Raw genomic sequence first — 22,275 nt, 5'->3', positions numbered from 1 at the left:
GTCGTAGAGGGGGGTGAATGCAGCTCACAGACTTGCTCTTTGTGGTGTGATTCCTCCGCACAGATCACTGACTGAAAACGGTAATGAGCCGTGACACAGCCATGTCAGCAGGCCGCAGAGAGGAGGAGCCGAGTGGGGGGCCGAAAAACCACGCATCACACGAAGAGGAGGAGGAGCCAAGTGAGGGGCCAAAAAACCACACATCACACAAAGAAGAGAAGGAGGGGGAGGGGCCTGTGCCACCTGATCCATCAACGGAACAGGAAGTGATGTCGCCAGGTGCAGCAGAGCGAGAGCAGCATGAGGAGGAGGGGGGCTCGGAACATCCACACCAGGAGCAGCCCTGCCCGCCTGATCCGCAAACGGGACAGGAAGTGATGTCATGGGCTGGAAAGGCTTGTAGGCAGAGGCACGGCCATGAGCGCTCAGCTGTGAGTCCAATGAGGAGAGAGAGGACATCAGGTGGGGGGTATTTATGTGTAAAAACATCTTCTCATCCTTGTTGCCATGGCGATTAACAATTTACAACTAAATATTATATCTTTTGAATGAGAAAAAATCCTGAAAATGTTGCATATAACAGGAAGCTGAGAGCCATGAATAAAATATATTAAAACACTAGTTATGTTAGTTAGTTAGGTGTTATTATTGCTCAAAAGTACCATAGCAAACGTGCATTTTCACTGTGAGCAGAGCCGCCTTTTCACAGATCTGACCCCTTTAACTTGGCCTGGTAGTGTTACTTGCTTGTTTCTATGGAGAAATAATGCAATACTGTGGAACATGGCAGGCAAAGTAACAACATTTTTATGGTAACGAGCAGGTGACCAGAAAAGTTGCATAGTTAATAATAATGAAAATCAGTTATATCTCAATTGAATAAAATTAAAGGCGCACTGACATAAATATATTAACTGTTATCATCTTAATGGTTAATACCCCTTTGAAGAATGAGATACAGTATCCTTATAAAACCTTAATCTTCTTTAATATTTGTTCTGTTCTTGTCCATAGTTAATAGCTTACCCGTGTGTATCAGAGCAGTGCGTGCACGGCCTCTCGCCAGAAGTGTCAGCTCTTACCCGTTCAGGAGAGGCCACATGGAGGAATCCCGGAGACCTGGGCCTTTCTACTTCTTTGGAGGAGCAAATGGAGCAGATATGTACGACTAATAATCACACACTCTTCAGACACAGTAAATATTATGATTCTTAGAGGTCCTATATTGTACAACATTGGGTCTTGTGACCTTAAGCTTTGTTATAATGCTGTTACCTCATCAAAAAACTACCTGGAGTTGTGTTTTGTTTCATTCACACATGTTTGTGTAATTCTTTATTGTAAGTCTGTCTACAGCTCAGTGGATCTGTGTGTGTATGAACATCGACATGTATGGAATTGTGTGTCTGTATGTGTATATGTATGTGTATGTGCCAAAAGAATTAAGTAGGTATTCTGTACCTGTACACATAAAAGATTTGTTTAGTTTGTTGTTTTTTTTGTAAATAGTTCTGCCTTCTTGTATCCTATTCTATATGTTAATAGGGTTGGGCAAAATAAGTGTTAAAACTTCAGCCTAAGCCCTTTCAGTCTGTAGAATAACTAATCATTAATTGTTAATTGACTGTACAAAAATAAACTAACTAACTGAATGAAAAAAAACATAAATCCAGGTATGTTTTTGACAAGGAAATAACACTATAATAGATCAGAAAACAGCATAATATGAGTGCTATAAATGCTGTTGTTTTCTTCAGTGTGTGCAGTTACTGTGAAAGCAAAGGCTGGACCAGGATTTATAACAAGCAACGAGAAGATTTCAAATTGAAGTGGTGTGAGTCCAGGTCAAAAGCCAACTACAGCAGCTTCAGATCAGGTGAGGACTGAGACACAACCACCAACATCATATCCCCCTCTTACGTTCACATCTGAAGAATTACATAAACGTTTGTAGCTGCGATAAGTACTTTCTCTTCATTCTCTAATAAGTAGACCTGTCATGATAAGAATTTGAAGTAAAAATAGATGATAAATGGTGATTAAACCAAATCATAAAGCAGAATTATCCCCAAAAAAGTGTTCTAAATCTACAATATTATAAAAAAAAAACATGAGTCGCTGTTAATAAATAACAGAATGTAACACTTAAAAGGTAGTGTGTGTCTATAATGAGTCATAGAAGTTCATAATACAATACTCTACAGCTCAAATCTAATTATAGAACAATAACCAGAAACTTCGACAAAGAAAAAGTCCCCACGATAAATATTGAAAATTATTATTCCATTTGTCATGTATTGGACGATAAGCTAATATAGTAATTATCCTCACAGGTCTTCTAAAGTAACAATAATGTCCAGTAGCATCTTCACTTTTCCCCAGGTGAACAGTTAATTTTCCAGATTCCCAATAATAATGTTTTGACCACAAAAATTGGACTTCTGAGCAGCCTGAGGGAGTATGAGAGAGTCAGCAGCAAAGTCAAGCACGGTCAAGGCATCAGGTAAAAACATCTGAATAAATCTTTCACTTATTATGGATTTATTGACATTTTGGAGTCTTTTTATGTTGTAATGTACAGTGTCGCATTTGATGAAGATCTTGTAGTTTTACTTTTCTTTTAGGTAAGTACTTCTCTCCTCTAGTTTGTGCTGGTTTTGGTGAGTGTGTGTGCATGTGTGCGTGCGTGCGCGTGTGCGTGTGTGTGTGCGTGTGTGGGGGGGGGTAAAGACTGTGAGGATTATTTCTTTATTATGTTTAAACATGCAATAAAAATAAATAAATAAATCTGAACACAGGGCTTTTCAAGTGGAAATGAACAATACACTTAGGCCTGTCATGATAACAACTTTTGCAGCACGATATATTGCTACAGAGAAATAGAAAGATTAAGAAGAAAATTAACAATAATACTGAAACTACTTTATGCCTGACTCAGGTTGCAGGTTAATCCCAGTAAACCATTTTTAATAGACACTCATTTAAAGGCCTAAACTGCAACAAAGAAATAACAAAATGAACCCATAAAAGTTACTAATTCAACTCTCAACTGCTCAAATCTTATGGTATTACAACTAAAATAACAAAAGTCCCCCCATTATTACAAAGAAACTATACACACGATAAATACTGAGCCCCAAAAAATATTGTTCCAGCTTTCATATATTGAACTGTAATTCGATATGGTAAGTAACAGCTCGTAACTCTGGACAAATAAGCAGTATATTCGGTATTTACTTCTGTCAGTATGTTTCTTTAAATCCTTTTGAACAGTTGTCTAGTAATAATAATGGATCAGAAAAAAAGGAGTTTAAAGTGACTGAGCATTTTCTTTTACCTTTCAGATCTAGGACAAACAAAAGGGCTAAAAATAGCTTTAAATAATGTGCCTTTATTAAACAAGCCGATTGTTTGAGAGTTTGATTGTTAGGATTACTCAAAAGGATTTCAGGACTGAGTAAACACTTGAATGACGCATCATTAGTACTAAACACATATTAATACATAAAATAAATAACCCACTACAATATAAATGTATAAATGAAAGTAAATTGGATATTATAAATGTATTTTTTAAATAAATACTGTTAAAGGTGCACTATGTAACTCTTGGATATGTCTTTGCTCTGCCTGGAATATTCCACAGTATGACATTAAAAAGCGCTGCCTTACATTTACTCAATTACGCACTGCAAAAAACCATATCTAAGTAAGTTAAAATGATTAAATTAAGAACATTTGACTTTATTTGAATAGATTCAAATTGACAAGTAAAATTATCAACCAACGGAATAAATATGCTTTTCTTAATTTGAGCATTTTGATTTCTTATTTCTTATTTTAAGTGCAAAGAGTTGTTGTTTTTCTTATTTTAAGTTTAACAAGATGTGTTTTCATATTTTAACTACAAAAAGTCTTGTTCCATTGGCAGATCATCTTACTTGTGAAGTGAAATTTACCCAAATCATGATAAAACTTTCTTAATTCAAGTCATCTTAACTTTTCATCTTAACTAGATTTTAGTTTTTGTGGTACAGATGGTTTTATAACTTAAAAATGCCTGGAAAAACAGCCATTCTGACTTTGAGGGGGGTCGCCTCTCCCCAGATCTTGGTTTCCATGAAGATAGACATTTAATACTGTACTGTGAAACATCCCAGATAAAGAAATAAGTAACATCTTCATGGAGAAAAGCATTTGACAGACACAATGCATCTTTAAAATACTGATTTCTTTGTTGCTTATTGTTTCCAGAAGACTTAAAATGGATGAGTTTATTCCGACCACATACCGCATGGACATGAGAGAAGAAAGAGACGCCTTTTTCTCAATGCAGGAAGGTCTGTCCCCTCACCTCTGCTGGTTTGACTGGATCTATGTTGTGTGTATGTTTAATGTGGCAGAATAAACCAAACAATGGACAGAGACACAGCTACAGTTTGTCCAGCCTATTGTTGAGGCTGTTGCTATGGAGATTGTTTAATCACGGAAAAATAACGCGCTCCATCTCCCTTCTGATAAAGTCACCACGGGAACGAGGGGGTTGCTCTGGAGACGAGTCAGTAGAGGGCAGGACTGAGCACAAACAAGCAGACACTCTAGAGGACGCCAAGATAGCCTATAATTAGCATTAAATCACAGTCTGAAACAATGGAAATGTTGTTATATGTCAAGAGTAAGATTACTGCTAAGGTAAACATATCATTATTAGTACAGTATGCCAATAGTCAGCAGTTTACTTTGTATGGTTTTGAATTCAAATTGTTTCATCATATTATGTATATTTACATTTTTTATACATTTTGACCAGAATCATGTGCCATTTTTATATAATCCTTCCTCTGACCTTCAAATCTAAAATAAACTACTTAGACTTAGACTTTATTGATTCACACGGGAAATTATTTGTACACAGCAGCTCACACATCACAATATAATACAATAACAGAGAAAACATATAAAAGGTAATAAATTCTAAATAAATAGCAAAAACATTACAAGAGAAAGTGTCAAAAAAGATATAATTATATAAATGTATATGTAAGTGAAAATAAAATAGATAAGTAATAGGGATGTAACAATAACCAAAATATCGTGATATTGTATCATCAAAGTTCTCACAATAATATCGTGGACCATCGAAATATGTCGAATTACAAGTCTCTTTGCTTAAATTAAGAGTTAAGGTGCAGCTATAGTTAAAAAAGGCAGATGGAACGACATAGACCATGATCCTTTGCTCCATTTCAGTGCAAACCACAAGACGAAATAACAGTTCTAAGCACTTTTAAATCTTAGTTCTTGGATTAGTCTTGTCAAGGCATTTTAAGAGGAAAAAGTACCATATTAACAGTTTTAGTAGCCTCCACAAAATATCACAATAAATATAGTACTATGAGATGTATATCGTGAAAATGTCATACCAAGAGATTTGGATATTGTTACATCCCTAATCGTGTGCCTCCTCACCGTATTGTGAGCTTTTCCACAATATCGCAATAAATATCATACCGTGAGGCTCATACGGTGAAGATATTGTATCATGAGACTTGGACATCATTACACCCCTAATAAGTAATAAAAAGTACAACTACAGCTTCATACAAGAGGTCATAGGAAGATAGTGCAACAGTGAAATGATGATTGACATTTATCTGTTTATTTATTATCTGTTACATAAGGGTGAATTGTTGTACATTTGCAGGGAGTGTTATATGAATGTAGTCCTGTATCTATCACTGAGAGGAGCTGTAGGAGCCTGTTGTTAGTCTGGTGCAGTGGGTGAGCAGCAGTGTCCAGGATGGAGAGAATTAAAGAAATTAAAACAATATTTGTAACCTAAAGCACACACAAAACCCTAAGTTACTTTGAGAAGCTGCCTATATAGAACATGCAAATATATTTTAAAAGTGCACAATAACTTTTCATGCGTGTCTCCAAGCAAATGTTATTGCTTTGTCTAGAATGTTCCATGGTATAGATCAGGGGTGTCAAACTCATTTTGGTCCAGGGGCCGTATCCAACCTACTTTGATCCCAAAGAGGCCGGATCAGAAAACTCATGTCATATAAACCCCAAAAATAGCAATAAGTTCAAATATTTGTGCAGAGAAATGCAGATCTATTACAGAAATCTTTTTTAACTGATGAACTCTTTCTTTTACAAAATATAATATTATGAACAATCTGAAACTTTAAGAAAAATGCAATTTCAACACAATATTTTAACATGAACTTGTCTGCAAATAAAAATAAGTCAATTTTTCTTGTAAAATCCTGCACTCGGCTCCAGTTTTCTCATTTTGGACATTTTGCTGATGAAGGTGTCACGGTCAACAGTCAAAACGATCGTCCTTTAAGAGCGTTTGGAAAGAGACAAGTCTTCATTTGTGCTGCTCTGGTGGGAGGGGCCATGCACAGAGGCGCTGGAGACACTGTTATGATAAACACCATAGAAAATTACCAATATTTTAATAGAAATATAATTCAAATATTTTAGTAGAAAATCAGCCGAGGGCCAGATTAAAGGTCTTGGGGGGCCAGATCCGTATGTTTGACACCCGTGGTATAGATTAAAACTAGAGAGACAAGCAGGTTACAGCACTGCGCTACATTGCCAATCAGATCTGTGGAGAGTTGTCCCTATTCAGAGAAGGAATTATTGTATTTTTGAGCAATAGAAACACCCATAATGAATAAATGCCAGATGGATATGTTTAATGTTATACCATGGATGATTACAGGGAAAGCAATAACATCTCCATGGAGACAAGCAGTTAGCGAACTCTCCACCAGAAACGTTACACAATGCACCTTTAATGTTCAATTATTATGTTTACGTTTCTATCCATTTGTAGGTTTGAGCAAAAACCAGAGACACATGTGGATCTGCAAACCCACTGGTCTGAACCAAGGGAGAGGGATCTTTCTTCTGAAGAGCCCAGAAGACATGAGCGCATTCAGACACAAACTGCAGGAGGGAGAGGACAGCCACAAAACACCACACCACCACCGGCAACCACAGGCACGCATCGTCCAGAAGTATGAATATCTGAATTTACTTTTGTTTTTGAACATAGACTGTATAAAAAAGCGAACTAAGTGAGTGCGACATCACCCATAGTGTTCAGCTCCAGTCAAATGAAGCTTACAATGCTGGAAGTTATAGGGACACATTTGAAGCCAATTCCATATTAGGAATAAGATTTGATTTACAGACAAAACTGCAAAATAAAAACACTAGGATCATCTAGTTAATACGAACATTTCAAGACCAAAACACTGACAGAGAGCAGGGTGACACTTTTTTAATGTAAAGTGAATTGTTTTTGAACAGTTTTAACTTAACCTGTTAATTTTAAAATGTATTTTTTACTGCACACAGATACATCCAGAACCCTCTGCTTCTAAAAGGCAGGAAGTTTGACGTGCGCTCCTACCTGATCATCGCCTGTACCACTCCATACTTGGTTTTCTTTTGTCATGGTTACGTCCGCCTGACCTGTGACCTTTTTGACCTAAACACCAACAACATGGCGACCCACCTCACAAACCAAGTAATGCCAATACAACTCTAGTAATTACACCCATTTTGAATCTATATGTAGTGACTAGAAATGCACAGCTGCTAGTGCCAACTTAAATGGGGGTTAATACCTAAAATGATTTCTCCACTCATTAAAATAAAGCTGTATTAAAACTTGCTTAAATACCTGCTGACGTGCAAATGCAAACGTAAATGACATGAGTGAAATGGCACATTCACACAGACACAATTTACATGTGGAAGTGATTCCACTTCCCTTTCATTTTACTGTAACACAAAGTTTATTTTGGTTTGGGAAGGGTATCTGATCTCACTTGTCACAGAAACAAAATTAACAGTAATAATTGCCAGCTTACTGGCTCACCCTATTCTCAAATGTAATGAGAGAAAAAAAATCACTAATTTTGTTTAAATTCTAATTAGATCATGTTTGACTATGAGTATAATTGTAGAAGCAAAGAACTGAATGTTTTAGCCTTTTTAATTTGTGTGTTTGTGCGCTCCCTGCTGTTCATCTGTTGTCAGTACATGCAGAAGAAGAACCCTCTGTACAGCGAGCTGAAGGAGGACACGGTGTGGTCCATGGAGAGTTTTAACGCCTATGTGAACGACAGGCTTGCTGTTGCTAAGGACTTGCCCAGGGATTGGGTGCTGGGCCTCTTCACTGTGAGTCTCACTGGGACCAATTACACTGTAATAATAGAAGTGCCCAAATCAGATGGGTGCTGTGGATGAGCTCATTGTTTTGTGGTCCAGTAGAATACAGAGTTTAAGATGGCTAGTTACCACATATATAAAAAGTGGTATTAAAATGTTAAATTTTAAATATTCATTTTATAAATGTATAAAATATATTCATATATTCACTATAATTTACACAGAGCAAGAGAAAATTGGTTTTAGATTCTATGCCCCTCAATTACTGTACTTTACTATGAACTCTCTCATAAACCAACTAAAACTAAACTAAAAATAAAATAAAATAAACAGTGTAATTAAACACACTATACCTGTTATTTTTTTTTCAGACCATAGTTTTAACTGAATGCCTTGTGGACTACAGGCTCACCAAATATTTAAATGTATATTTTATTGTGCAGTTTAATAATTGTAAATGTTTTACATTTTTAACTGTGTACTTAGGACTCTCTTGATAATTAGATGCAGTCTCAATGGGACTTTTTGATAAAATAAAATAAAAAGTAACATATTCAGTAATTCACTTTGACTTTGGGCCTTGTGAGCTTTGGACATTGCTCTCCTTTATATATAGAGCAAAACAATAAAAACAATATTTTCATGTATATTTTCATGTTTTAATACTTTATCATGTTGAATTAGAAACGTATGCAGCAAATCATGACCCAGTGCTTCCTGTCAGTCAGAGCCAAGCTGGACTGCAGACTGGGCTTCTTCGACCTGTTTGGCTGTGACTTCATGGTCGATGAGGACTTTAACGTGGGTGTTTATGATAAATACTGTATATTATAGGTATTTTTCCCCCATGAATTCTTCTGTAAATATAAAGTGTGAATTATTGATGTTTTCAGGTTTGGCTCTTGGAGATGAACTGTAATCCAGCTCTCCACACAAACTGCTCTGTTCTGCAGGAGGTCATCCCCAGGGTTGTCCACGAGACTCTGGGTGAGTCTCTGCACTCAAACCAACTCAATTCTGAATAAATTTTGAAACTATAATATGTAAATAAAAAAGTTTTGTAAATTTATTAGTAAAGTTATTAACATTTTTGGTTCAGCTGATCAATAATTGCTCCATATTATTCAGATAAATTGTTTCCATTATTAGAAAATGGTTATCTCCCATGGCCCAGGATTCTTTTTGTGTGTCCAGTGGAGGCCCAAGGCAAAGCCAAAGTCAGCTTTTGTTCACATATACACACAGGTTGCCAAGTTTTCTGTAATTTACATTGTGTATCTTATCTTTTGCTTCATTTCTAGACTTGTCATTGGAGATCTTTAACAAATGTCGGCGTGGACAGAGAATCCTCCCCCTGTCCAGCCAGAAAGAATTTGTCCTGCTCTTTAAAGGAGTGTTTCCACCTAATGCAGCTCTGCCGTGTAACAAGAGCACGCCTACACACTGTGATCTGCCCCAGAAGAAGAGCCCCAAGGTGGAGCCAACAAGATGGCAGCCAGGCCTCCAGATTAAGTCTTTGGAAATCTCCGAGGAAGTGTTAGCAGAAGGAGATGGAGAGTGTCTCTCTGCCCCTGCGCTGTCTGTCTCACCTCCTCAACCAACTCTTAATGACTCCAGGCCGTAGACTGTATTTATAAATGGACATAGCTAACCCACTTGTCGCCGTGTTCCAAATAGTGAGCATGGGAGGCGCTTCCGGCTCCACCGATTCTGGCTCCGATTCACATTACATTCTAAAATTGTCACCCATCTCTCTGTAGTGGATGCAGTGACCCTCATCATTTTGATATTAAAACGTTCGTATTAACCCACTCTACATCAGTGTTTCCTAAACTTTTTTCAGGGGACCCATATTTTAAAAGTCACAAACCTTTGCGACCCAAGTCAATAGACATTATTCGTAAATCACAAAATAAAGGTGGATTTGACCATTATTGAAATTTTTTTTTATGGAACATATTTCATTGTTGACTGAGTGATTGTGTCTCTCTGAACATTTAGTATTACTCAGGTTTTAAACAATGAAAAACAGTAATTGAACCAGCAATAAAAGGATCCATAAATCAATCCATAATTATTTTTCTATTCAGCATTCAATTCAACCAGCAATATTGGAACAAAGTAGTCAATAAAATAATTACAAAAAAGATTAGAAATTATACAAAACATGTCATAACATTTTAACATTTGTAATGAGATAGGCGGGCCTGTCTGCATTTTTGTAGCGTGTTCCAGTCCAGGTGCAGGAGTAGAGCACAAAAAAAACCCCACCTAACTCACCAGAGGGTCTCGACGCAGTCTTTGAGAAACAGGGAGTCAGGGAGTCAATGGGGAGAAAAAGGGGTGTGTTGTCCTGGGCCCCAGAGTTTTAGAGGCCCAGAATTAGATCCTCTTCGTATTAATTTATATTAGAGACCCATGTAAGGCTTCTTTCTCCTGAGCCCCCAAAATTTTGTTGACATGCCTGATTATGGGTGATGCCACACTCCCTCAGTCCATTTTTTCATACAGTCTATGCTCACGGCCCAGGAGAAAGAAGGTCACACTGATGTTACAATACAGACCTCCATAGCGAGACTACCTGACCACACGCACATGTTAAACCCCTGAATGTGCTGAGGCTGCAGCTGAAGTCACAGTAGAAGAGAGGAAGTAGGAATAGTGACTCCTCATTTACCGTAAAAACCAAAAGCACTCATGTCATTTTAACACCTGGCTCTGTTTTAACTGAAGCGGAAGTACAGCTGGCAGTTTGACAGCTTATATATATTGCTAGTTTTCCTTTTGATTTTGTGCTTTAACAGTGTATTCCTGTAACCTAAGCTTCTCTTACACAACCCAGTCAAATGTAACCCTAAAATGTCAGAAACCCACAATACAACATGGGCTAATTATTGAGTTGTATAGATGTCTTCAGTTGAACTATTTAGTGAGTGAAGCATAATTGTACATTAAAGTTGCACTGTGTACCTTTCTGATCTGCTTGTCTCTGTGATGATGTTATTACTTTGTCTGGAATATTCCACAGTACACATTCAACTTATCCATATTGCATTCATTTAATTAAATACACTGAAATACTAGCATTCCTACTATGACTGGGGTCACCTCTCCATAGATCTGGCCTGTTACTTGCTTGCATCTTGGTGGCATCACATGCTTGTTTTTAGAAATGACCATGTCTAATACCATATTGTGTGACATTTCAGACAAAGCAATGAAATCTCCATGGAGACAAGTACATTACCCAGATTTTAGCGTTGTTGCAGCGGCTTCCAGTTCATTTTAGAGTTGATTATAAGATGATTTAAGTTGATTTTTCTTTACACCCCCACGCGCTCTGAGGTCCAAGGACCAGCTCCAAACCAGGGGGGACAGGGCCTGTGACAAAAGCACCATCGTTTATTAAAGTCACGTGGAATATTCAGCTGTGATAATAAAACTGCTATGTTTTTTGTTTGTTTTTTTATATAAATTGTACCACAGAAAATCAATGTTGTTTAAAGTTTCACAGTGTAACTTTTCTGGTAGAGTGTCCACCACTTGCTTGACTCCATGTTGTATTTTCCTGAAATGTTCTATAATATGGCATTTAATCTAACTATTTCCACGTAGACAAGCAGGCCGCATCACCAGGCCAAGCTACAGGTCAGATCTCTGGAGAAGTGGACCTGCCCATATATAACGCACCTGTGATTGACTGAGTATAAGATAACTGTTTGATGTCATATTGTGGAACATCCCAGCAAAGTCATAGCATCACCATGAAGACCAGAAGAGTTACACAGTGCGCCTTTAATGCCTTGTAGCTGATCATATTGTGGATTGTAAACTGACATTTTTATGCACATAATTTCAGATATGAGATAAGGAAAGCTTCTGAAGTGTAAAGTATAAAACCGTGGCTTACCCAATTCTTTGTTGTATCTGACAGAAGGTCCGTCAGCCCAAAATGTCTTTTCACATTCCATAAAAAGCTACAGTTGTCACTGTCTTTTCTGTTTCTGGGTGTGAAGTCTGTGTGAGAGAAACAGAGAAGTCGTAACTCTACAGTTGTCCTTAAGAAGGTACATGTTTTTTTTTATTTGTTAATATACTGGTGCATTGTGTAACTTTTCTGGTAGAGGGCCCTCCAGTTGCTTGTCTCCATTGGTTACTGCTTATTGCTTTACCTGCAACGTTCCAAAGTATGGCATTAAACTTTTCAGTCTCCATATAAATGAGCAGGAGACACCACCAGGAGAATTTACAGGAGAAATCTGTGGAAAGGTGGCCCACTCACAGTCAGAGTACATGTTTTTTAATGTACTGAACAATAAAAACAGCCATAATTGAATAAATGCATCTTATTAAAATTTAGTAATGGTTGAACATTACAGGCAAACCAATACCATCTGCATGGTGGCAGATCCCCAACCTGAAAAGTTACGCAATGGGGAGTGTGCCGATGTTCCCTCAGACTTATGTTTTTTTTTTGTTTTTTGTTTTTTTTGGTGAATACAGATCTAATGTAGAGGTCATGGTGCCTAGGTTGAAAGGGAATTATCCCTTTAAATGCAGTATAAAAATAAAATGACTTGAATTAGAGTTTCATTTTTGAGAAAAATCTTAGAAATGAGGGAACATAGGGAAGACCCCAGATAGTCCAGTCATATTACGTTGTGTTCTGATTTATGTTGTGATGTTATTTCAGATTATGTCAGATTACTTTAAGATTTAGGACACTCTGAAGTTAATTTAATTCATAAAAATACTAAATATATTTGGTCTAATGCTAGTAGTAGTGTTGAGTATTAGTAAGCTAACTAATTTAGCTATGACAGTCAGTGTTGCCGTCACTTATGTCCATGAAAATCGGGTAAAAAATTCACAAATTGTACTAAATTAAGAGTAAGGTTACTTCAAAAAAATATTTCTCAAGTCTAAGTAAAAAGTAGAAGTTCAAAAAATGTGTTAAGTAGCTAAGATTAAAAATATTCAGGGAAACTACTCCTCAAGTAACTTAAGTTAAAAGTAACGGGACAAAACATCTGATTTGTCATTTAAAGTTAATGTAATTACGAGGATAAAACATGAAATAGTACTCATGTCTGGTATTTTCACAATGGGAAAAAAGTACAATATCTGTAAATAATGACTCGCGTAAATGTATGAGGTCATAATTAAGTCTTTATTTATATAGCGCCTCCACAGACATTTTTCTGTCCCCAAAGATGCTTTACACAGCATTATTTCATACAGCATTTTTCATTCACTCTATACCCTGGTGATGGTAAGCTACTATTGTAGCCACAGCTGCCCTGGGGCACACTGACAGAGGCACACCTGCCATGCCACTCAGCACCATCAGTCCCTCCAACCACCCCCATCACTTTCATACTAGGCAATGTGGGTGAAGTGTCTTGCCTAAGGACACAATGCTTGAATTGATTGTATTTTAACTGTTTAAGGAGACCTGGAGCATGTTTTGGGTTGATGGAGGAAACCCATCCAGACACAGGGAGAAACATGCAAACTCCACACAGAAAGGCCTGGGCGACCCGGGGATCAAACCCAGAACCTTCTTGCTGTGAGGCATGAGTGCTAGCCACTCAGCCACCGTGCCGCTAAGTCATTGTAATGCTGCATACTGCTTGCATTGAAAAATGAACTTTAAAAAAATAAATGACAATCATTGGGACCAACTATTGAGGGCACAGAGAATTCCTGCTGTCAGTTGGATTTTGCAAAAAATAGTATTGCTGGTTCAGTTGAATATTGAAAAAAAAAAAAAGAAATGGGCTACATTTAATGGCCAAATAGGCGACTTTACCTTTTATCTCTGGTTCAGTTACTGTTTTTCATTGTTTAAAGTTGAGTAATACTAATTGTTCAGAGAGACACAATCACTCAGTCAACAATAAAATATCGTCATTAATGTTCAGTAATGGTCAAATCCACTTTTATTTTGTGATTTATGAATAATGTCTTGTCATGTTCACTTGAAAACACCACAACATGATATCACAAGGGGAACTGAGCATTTTGAGCTTTGGAGATGTAGACAGACTAATAATAAAGGGTTGTGCGAGTGAAACAAAACACAACTTCAGGTGTGATTTTGATGTAGTAACAGCACTGTAACATGGCTTAAAGCTCACGTGTAAACTTTGCGTAATACACTACCTTTAATACTAACTAAACAAAACATTTTTCTCATTCCCACTCCTTTTTAGACCACTTCAACAGTATATATAGTAGTCATGAGTGATAGAAAACCTTTGTATTACAGTGATTCTTAAGTTTTACACTGTTCTTAAGGTCACCAGTCCTCCTCCCTTCAATGTAATCCAGACCACAGAACGTTACAGGACACTGCACTGGTGTTGTGGTCATGTTGTTGTTGATACTTCTCCATTTCTTAACCCCTCTTTCCGCCTTTCATATTCCATACAGACAAACACATCACTGGTTTCCCAATAGGATGTTTACTTATCCTTAACCTGGCTTCACAACTCACCTCTGACACGAAGACTCCACGTGCACTGTTTCGCCACACATCCTCACGCCAGCATCTCTGTAATAACTGCAAAAACTGTAAGTATAAGAAACCAACGGAGAGGAAGGAAGGAAGAACTGCGTAACATTTTTAACACCTAAAATATTTTGTACTTGATAGTTTTTTTGAAAGACAGAACACGTGTGTGAAAAAGGGGGAACTGGAGATTAACAGGACCCCTCCTTCATCCTCTTTTGCAGGGCTCAGAGCTGGTATTGGGTTTTATAGTGTCCTCAGATTGGGGTGAGCTCTGGGGCAGATGGTCGTGGTCAGTTTGTGGACAGGAGGAGCACGGGGACGGTCATGGGCTGCTGTAGTGTGACCCAAAGGCACAGTGGAGTGGACGAAGTGGGGCCAGATGAGATTGAACTGCTGGAGCTGCCCGTGGACAACCTGGGGTAAGTAAAACTACAAGTGCGCTCTGTGAAGGCATTGTAGAAGAATGTTTAAAGGTGCGTTAAACCTTTCTATCATCACGGAGACAAACCAGACCAAGTTACAGGTCAGATCTGTGAAGAGGCGACCCCGCTCACAGACAGAATGCCTGTTTTTCTAGGTACTTTTCAAGCTTTAAAGCCACCTGTAATTGAATAAATGTAAGGTAGAACTGTTTAATGTCATACAGTGGAACATCTAAGCAGTGACGGACACCCAACAAAAACTTACACAGTGCACCTTTAATTATAATTTCTTTATTTGAAATCTTTTTATATTTGCCATCACATACCTTACATAAATTTATGACAGTCTCCATCACCTCTTCTGTACTTGTTTTTAAATCTCCTCTCAAAACACACTTTGGTCTTTGGCACAGTTTGAGATGTCGACATTTTACCACATTGTTTTTATTCTATTTGTTTATATAAATATGTCGTTTTTATTGTTTTTATTGTAAAGTTTTGTAGCACTTTGATTCGTCTGTGTTGTGCATTATAAATAAAGTTGCAGGTGCAGTGTCTTCATTAGAACTGGCTGCACATAAAGTAAATGTACAGTAAAACAAGTATTCACTAGTAATTGGAATATTGTAATTTACACTTTTATGGCAGTTCAACTACCAATTTTATGCCATGAAATGCAAATTTACCTAATCAAAATAGCCAACTAACTAATACCTAATATACTTTGAAATGTTGAATATAAGTAATGTAACTAAATGACAGAAATTCAAGTTTATTATGTTCACTCAATTCTTAAAGAAAAAGTAGAGATGTGTCAAAAAAAATGAATTGTGAAAGATTTACATTATGGATTTATAGAAATATAATGATACATATACTGTAACATATTAGTAACATTCATTTAAAGCCTGGTGTAAAGGAGGTAAGTGTCCAAATAAGATGACAAGATTAGGTAACTTTAAGAAAAGACTATGTGGAAAAATGACTAAAATAATGGCACATTTCTTTTATTTGAAATAATTTTATATTTTCCATCACACATACCACAGACAGAGGCTACATAATTATTAGCATCAATCACCTTTTAAACTATCACCTACTTATACCGAAGTGTATATACAGAATATCTGTCTCTATTTTTTTAAGAGGAAGAAGTGACAGAGCAGACTGAACCACAGTGTTGGTTGAGCTGGTGTCTTGTTTCTCATTAAATGAAATGAAAGCGCAAGCTGAACTATCTTCTGTTCCTCTTTAAAACACACTTATCTTTGCCTGAGGTGTAGGTTTTGAAGTTTGGAGGATCAGACTGGCACAGACTAGTGTGTATCCATATGATTTGTGGTTACTATCTGCAGTTGGACTAATTGTCTTTTATTAACTCAGAGTAAAGTGGGTGCAGTGATGCTGCACTGATGTGATTAGGAGATTAGAATAAGACAGAGGCGGGAGTCTGAGGTCTAAGGCTAATCACTTCTGTGCCCGCCAAATATTACTGCTCAAATCACAGAGGATGGATCTGAGTCTGTACATCACAAAGATAACCAAGGAGAAGAATATCATGAGTCTGACAGCTTTCATTCACAACCTGCTGGGTTTATGTGGTGAAGTACAGAGTGGTGAGGGTTCTGTAAATGTGATATTTATGACCGTTACATTGTTGTGAAGACCTGCTTGTTTACACTGGTATGTAGAACCAGTGTGAAACATGTGTGTGCCACATGCGTCTGCGTGTCCAGTAGAAACAGGACTATTGTTCTGTAATCTGATTAAGTCTGGCTGCTTCGGGCCCCTTCAGACCGGCCGCTCCTCTCCACACTGACAGCTCCCGCTGATTCTCATTTATTCACTCCACCCATTTCACTCTGTGCCAGTTTGTCCCCTTCTTTTAAATGCTCTTTAAACCTTCACACCACTCACAAGCCAGTGCCTGATCAATCTTTTTTGGAAGCTGGTCAAATGAGACAAGCTTGCACCCTTTACTTAACCATTGCCTCCTGCTCGCAGCATTATGGACCCTTTTGCCAGAGGTCACTTAATCTCACTTTAAAACTGCTGTTGTGAGGTGATTTGTGTGTGTTGTTTCAGAGTGTGGAGTTTAGGGGACAGCCGCCTCCAGCTGAGGTCCAGCAGAGATGAGCCCCCTGTGTCCCCTCCCTCCCGGCCCCCGCCTCGATGTCCTTCTGTTCCACAGCTGCCACAGGAGGTACGACCCCTTATCACACTGAGGCTGTTATTATTGTACCTTTTCGCCTGAGTCATGGTACACTCTGGAGAACTTCCTCAAATAAGGGACTTTATTTTGGTTTTGTTGATTCAGAATTTACAGGAAATAAATATGACTCAGTATTTCAGTTATTGAGTAGTGTAGGTGTCACGGTCAAGTTTTCCTAGTGTTAAATATGTTCTACATGCATTGTTTTTCTGCTGATTTTTGTCTGGACTGGAGTCAAACCAGAGTCTCTCGAGTCAGCTTCATTAAGACACATGTTCTGTTTTCATTACCACCTCCAGGAGGTGCTGTGGGATCTCAGCAGAGAGGAGCTGCACCACAGGATCCTCTCCGGCCCACCAATCAGAGGCTGGGAGGGCCAGCCTGCTCAGCAGTATGGAGACATCATCCACTCCTCACTGCTGTCGCTGTACAACAAATATACTCAGGTACGCAGCTCATGAGTGAAGATACATGTAAAGACTGAGACCACACAAAACATAACATGTGACACTCCCTGTAGGAAACCTCAGAGTGCTGTGTGGTTTTGTTTTCTTACCACCTGTTGCTGCTGTCTGTGGACCACTCAACATGTGACTTTGTCTACCAGGTACTGAGCCTGTTTAACGGGGGAATGACACAGAGTATGTGTTACTTTACCATCTCATACGTTTAGCTACATTATTACAACTGTAATATAATGGGAGTAGAGTGTTATTCTTACACACACACATAGACTGGAGTATGTAATGTGGTTGAAGTGTGGTAGAAGCGACATATGACACTGTGCTGGGCATAACCCTTCTGCTTAATAGTGCATGTTGTAAATATATAATACTTGTACATTAAAATGCTTTTTCTTCCTCCTGACCAGGGCATCCTCCCTGTATCAGGCGTGTCGTTTGTGTCCCTGGACTCCCCTCTGCCTCCTTACACGTTTGAGCTCAGCAGTAAGTATCAGTGCATTTTCACTCACATGTGGATAAGTCACTGACAGTGTTCTGTCTGTCTGTGTGTGTCTGTGTGTGTACAGGTCCTGTCATAGAACCCAAAATATTTCTCTGTGCCAGTGCTGCAGAACTACTCATATGGAAACAGCTGATAGAGGAGAGAAGGCAAAAGTCTCTAACACTGTCCCCAAGCTCAGCCCATTGCGTACTCTCATATCTGGTAACTAAACACAACTCTGCTTCAACTGACAGTGTTTTTCAGTATAGATAAACAGGAAATATATTTTTGTTGTAGTTACCTTGTGATGAACAGTGGAAGAGGGAAGAACTGAAGAAGTACCTGCTCCACGCCCCAATATGGGAGTGGGAGGGCCCCGCCATCCAACACATGGGGCAGCCAACGTACCTCTCTGTAGTCCACATCATTAATCCACTTAGACAGGTGACTGCTCAACAACGTACTCCCATAGTATTAACAACATTTGAGGTGATGAGACTGTGTGATACTAGAGCACTGCTTCTCAAACTGTGATATACAAATATTTGCTTAAATTTGAGTCAATTTATTTCTTGTTTAGATCTAGTATATCAATTGTCTAGAGCAAGTTTATATCTAAAATAGACCTGTTTTAGACTTGTAGACTGTTTTAGACAAAGTAATTGTCCAAAAGGTAGTCATAACTGCATACTAATGTGTAAATATGTCAGTAAAATAATCAAAATGTTTGTATAAAGATTTAAGATTCACTCTGGTTGACGAATGTTTTTTTTTTCTTTTTTTCTTTTCAGGGTCTTCAGGAGAGGCTCATGGTCCTGTTTCCTCAAGATGTGCTTCTGCTCTCACTGGACCACCAGAGGACCTCCCTGCGATATGAGGTGAGTGAAGACCTTCTCCTGGGGGTACGTCATAGACTATCTATAAATGGACATAACTAATCAGCTAGCCACTATGTAGTTCGTGGAGGCGAATGCTACAGGCGACATGACACTCCCTTAGTCCATTTCTTTATACAAGCTATGGGGCATGTACTAGTGTGCACCTACTCCTATACTGCTACAATAAACTTAATAATACTACAGTAGTAGTAGTAGCACTCGTTTAGCTTGGTGTGTAAGTCACCTATAGAGATTTGCTTTGTAAATGACTAGATCAACCCTCATTGTCTCATTACGTTCATGTTTGTGACAGGGGAGATTGCCCCGACACGGCGTCAGAGCAGTGGAGCGCTCTGCCCAGCCTGGACGACTGCAATTTGAACTCACAGGTATTCACAGGTCATCACATTTCAAATGATGAAGATGCTTGTTTTAGTCAAAAATTAAACAGCTTAAGTAATGATAATTCACTTTATTTGTAGAAGTGTTGTATTTATTTAAAAGTCTTTAGTCATTATTTGGCTACAGTAGCTCAGTTGGTAGAGTGTCCATCATTGGTTGAGCAGTCAGATCCACTGGCCCACAGGTTGGTGTTGCGATTCTAGTTCCCATATATGAATGCTGCCGTTGGGTCCTTGGGCAAGACACTTAACCCATATTGCCCTCAGTGTCTGCGTACACTGGTGTATGAATGTGTGTGTGAATGGGTGAGTGGTTCCTTGATGTAAAGCGCTTTGAGTGCCCTGAAGGTGGAAACGAGCTATATAAAAGTAGGACTATTTAGCATAATTTATTTAAAAAATCAGTGTTTTAGAATAGAGATGGAAGAATCTGGTGTCGTTTTAATAATAAAAAATGTATCAGTGTCTAGACTTGGCCTGTCACAATAACAAATTTTGAAGCTTGATATATTGGTACAGTGAAATATAACGATAAACAATAATATTATTATACCACTGATACAATAATAACAAAGCAGGATAATCCGAGTAAACAATTTTTAAATAGAGAGTATTATTAAAAGGCCTGTGCTGCAACCAATAAATAGCAAAATGAACCACTAATTAGCCATAAGAGTGATTTTTTCAACCCTCTCCAGCTCAAAGCTTATTGTGTTACAACTAAAAAACAAAAACCTCTGCACTTTTACAAAGAAAAAGTACCCATGATAAATACTGAGCACCAAAATATGATGATCCAGCTTTCATATATTGAATTATAAATCAATAATATAGCTATTAGTGAGACAGACCTACCTGCAATCATATCTGTAACTTTGGCATGACTGAGATGCATTTTACTTATTTACTGAGGCCCATAAAGATAAAAGACTTAACAGTGTCCTATTGTTTTGATTTTATTTCTGTGTTTATTACTTTTGTTAAATAGATCAGATATTGCTATAGGATCTAACAAAAGAACTGCACCCTGAACATGAGTAGTGTTTGCAAGTGCCTAGGCAAAAAAGTATTATGCAAAATAGACTCTTGTGAGCTTTAAGCTATGTTATAATGTTGTTACCTCCTCAAAAACATACCTGGAGTTGTGTTTTGTTTCACTCACACAAATTTGAACAATCCTTTATTATTACTCTGTTTACATCTCCAAACTTCAAAATGCTCTGTTCCACCTTGTAGTTTTTGAGTTAATAGTTACTTTTTACCTTTAGGTATAGTAGAAATGAGCAATTCCAGGGCTGAAATTATCCAAATGACTCTAATGAAGGTGTATGGAGTTTAAAAACGCAGTGGAGAACTTCCTGTATAATATTAATGACATAACAAGTTGGAGTTGGAGTGTTTTGTGTTTGAGAGAAGCACTCAAACTAATAGAAGTATGCAGTGTGTGCTGTGTTAAACATGTGTGAATGAAACAAATGAGGATCAGGAAACAACATTATAACAGATCAGAAAACAGCCCTTGAAGAGAACTAAAATGAAAGCGTTTCGAACAGCTTAGATGGATTCCACTCATGATTGGACTCAAGCTAACATACATGAACATTCACACAGACAGTACATCCTTCTTTTCTGCATCACTCAAGAAAAAAGTAAAAACACAGAAGTAAAACACAACTCTGCCCACACCAGTCCATCTTTCCACAATCGGGAAATGATTTAACTCCGTAAAATGCTCCTTTTGTGTTTCAGGAGAGCTTGTAGAGACCCTGCAGGTGTCATGTACCTGTCTGCAGGACTATCAGACCTGGATGTTCCACCTCCAGCAGGTACAGTCACATTTATAAAACAATGCGCAAACAGTGATGGGAAGGATACTTTGAAAACGTATCAGTACTGTTTTCTGAATATTTATAACACTTTTACATCGAGTTGCATTTGAATTATAGTGCAAAGACGCAACATAGGATTAAAAACAAGCTTTATGCTTTATTGTTTCACTCTTTATTCTGTATTTCCTATCACTAACTGGGAAAGGAAATATCAGTTTTCTATTTTAATCACTGATTATGTGAAGTTTGAAGCCTAAATTGAGTAATCAGGTGCCGCAATATACTGTACTTGTTATTTTAGAAAAGTAACTGTATTCTGAATATTGCACACACAGTTAGCGGCAGTTAAAAGGGAAAAGATAACGTGATAACCTCGGACTCTTACTCTCATATCATATCTCATATCTTCCTCCTTTAGTCAAGCATTTAATTAGCGTTGTTAAAGTATATATTTGACCCTATTTGGCAGGACAGTGTTGTGCTTTCATAAATAGTGTACCTGATGCTGGAAGAGACATCAAAGACATTATAATTGAAATGTAAAAACAGACTAGTCCTGTGACCTGAACAGAACTCGTGTGATTGATTGACAGCCTGATAGAAGCAGCTACATCAGCATAAAGCCCGCGCCTCCACCAATCAAACCCAAGCAACACCGGAGCCGCACCGAGTCCCAGGAACCAATCATATCAGAGCACTGCCACCTGAACGGACACAGCTGAGCCACTCACAGCTCACTTTATATTTATGTGTAGATAGTGTGTGTATATAAGTTTACTGTTGTTGCCGAATAAAATGCTTAAACAAGACTGTGTTGGCTGAGTATGAGACACATTTGGTGATACCATAGACCATTGTTTCTCAAAGAC

At 38.0% G+C, this 22,275-nt stretch overlaps 2 protein-coding genes and 1 long non-coding RNA gene across 5 annotated transcripts; 2 read left to right on the top strand and 1 right to left on the bottom strand.

Annotated features, from left to right (window-relative positions):
- The first annotated feature begins 232 nt into the window (after nt 1-232).
- ttll10 (tubulin tyrosine ligase-like family, member 10) lies at nt 233-10,010 on the top strand. The gene is made up of 11 exons (XM_055165868.1): nt 233-462; nt 1,015-1,162; nt 1,758-1,876; nt 2,383-2,503; nt 4,255-4,340; nt 6,857-7,040; nt 7,384-7,555; nt 8,071-8,211; nt 8,887-9,003; nt 9,096-9,189; nt 9,504-10,010. The coding sequence occupies exons 1-11, from the start codon at nt 270-272 to the stop codon at nt 9,824-9,826; spliced, it is 1,698 nt and encodes a 565-aa protein (XP_055021843.1). The 5' UTR covers nt 233-269; the 3' UTR covers nt 9,827-10,010.
- LOC129412335 (uncharacterized) lies at nt 6,304-15,033 on the bottom strand. Its single transcript, XR_008633674.1, has 4 exons — nt 14,702-15,033; nt 12,113-12,219; nt 11,450-11,583; nt 6,304-6,433 (listed from the first exon to the last, which is right to left on the bottom strand). It is a non-coding gene; the product is annotated as an uncharacterized LOC129412335 (long non-coding RNA).
- On the top strand, nt 14,529-22,215 carry LOC110158099 (uncharacterized). Of its 3 annotated transcripts, none has more exons than XM_055165867.1 (12): nt 14,529-14,778; nt 14,941-15,138; nt 17,227-17,344; nt 17,653-17,799; nt 17,874-17,960; nt 18,225-18,300; nt 18,384-18,520; nt 18,596-18,742; nt 19,090-19,176; nt 19,490-19,565; nt 21,327-21,403; nt 21,978-22,104. In XM_055165867.1, exons 2-12 carry the CDS (start codon nt 15,044-15,046, stop codon nt 21,990-21,992), a joined length of 1,062 nt encoding a protein of 353 aa, XP_055021842.1. In that variant the 5' UTR covers nt 14,529-14,778; nt 14,941-15,043; the 3' UTR covers nt 21,993-22,104. The 3 variants fall into 3 exon arrangements, with proteins under 3 accessions (XP_055021842.1, XP_055021841.1, XP_055021840.1); XM_055165865.1 differs by having other exon boundaries at nt 14,535-14,778; nt 22,000-22,215; XM_055165866.1 differs by lacking the exon at nt 17,874-17,960 and having other exon boundaries at nt 14,534-14,778; nt 22,000-22,215.
- The last annotated feature ends 60 nt before the right edge of the window (nt 22,216-22,275 follow it).

The sequence above is a fragment of the Boleophthalmus pectinirostris genome, unplaced genomic scaffold (assembly GCF_026225935.1).
Source record: "Boleophthalmus pectinirostris isolate CB_2022bp ecotype Guang Dong unplaced genomic scaffold, ASM2622593v1 HiC_scaffold_8, whole genome shotgun sequence".
Taxonomy (NCBI): Eukaryota; Metazoa; Chordata; class Actinopteri; order Gobiiformes; family Gobiidae; genus Boleophthalmus; species Boleophthalmus pectinirostris.
The sequence above is the reverse complement of the archived record's forward strand: the minus strand, read 5'-3'. Positions and strand labels throughout refer to the sequence as shown.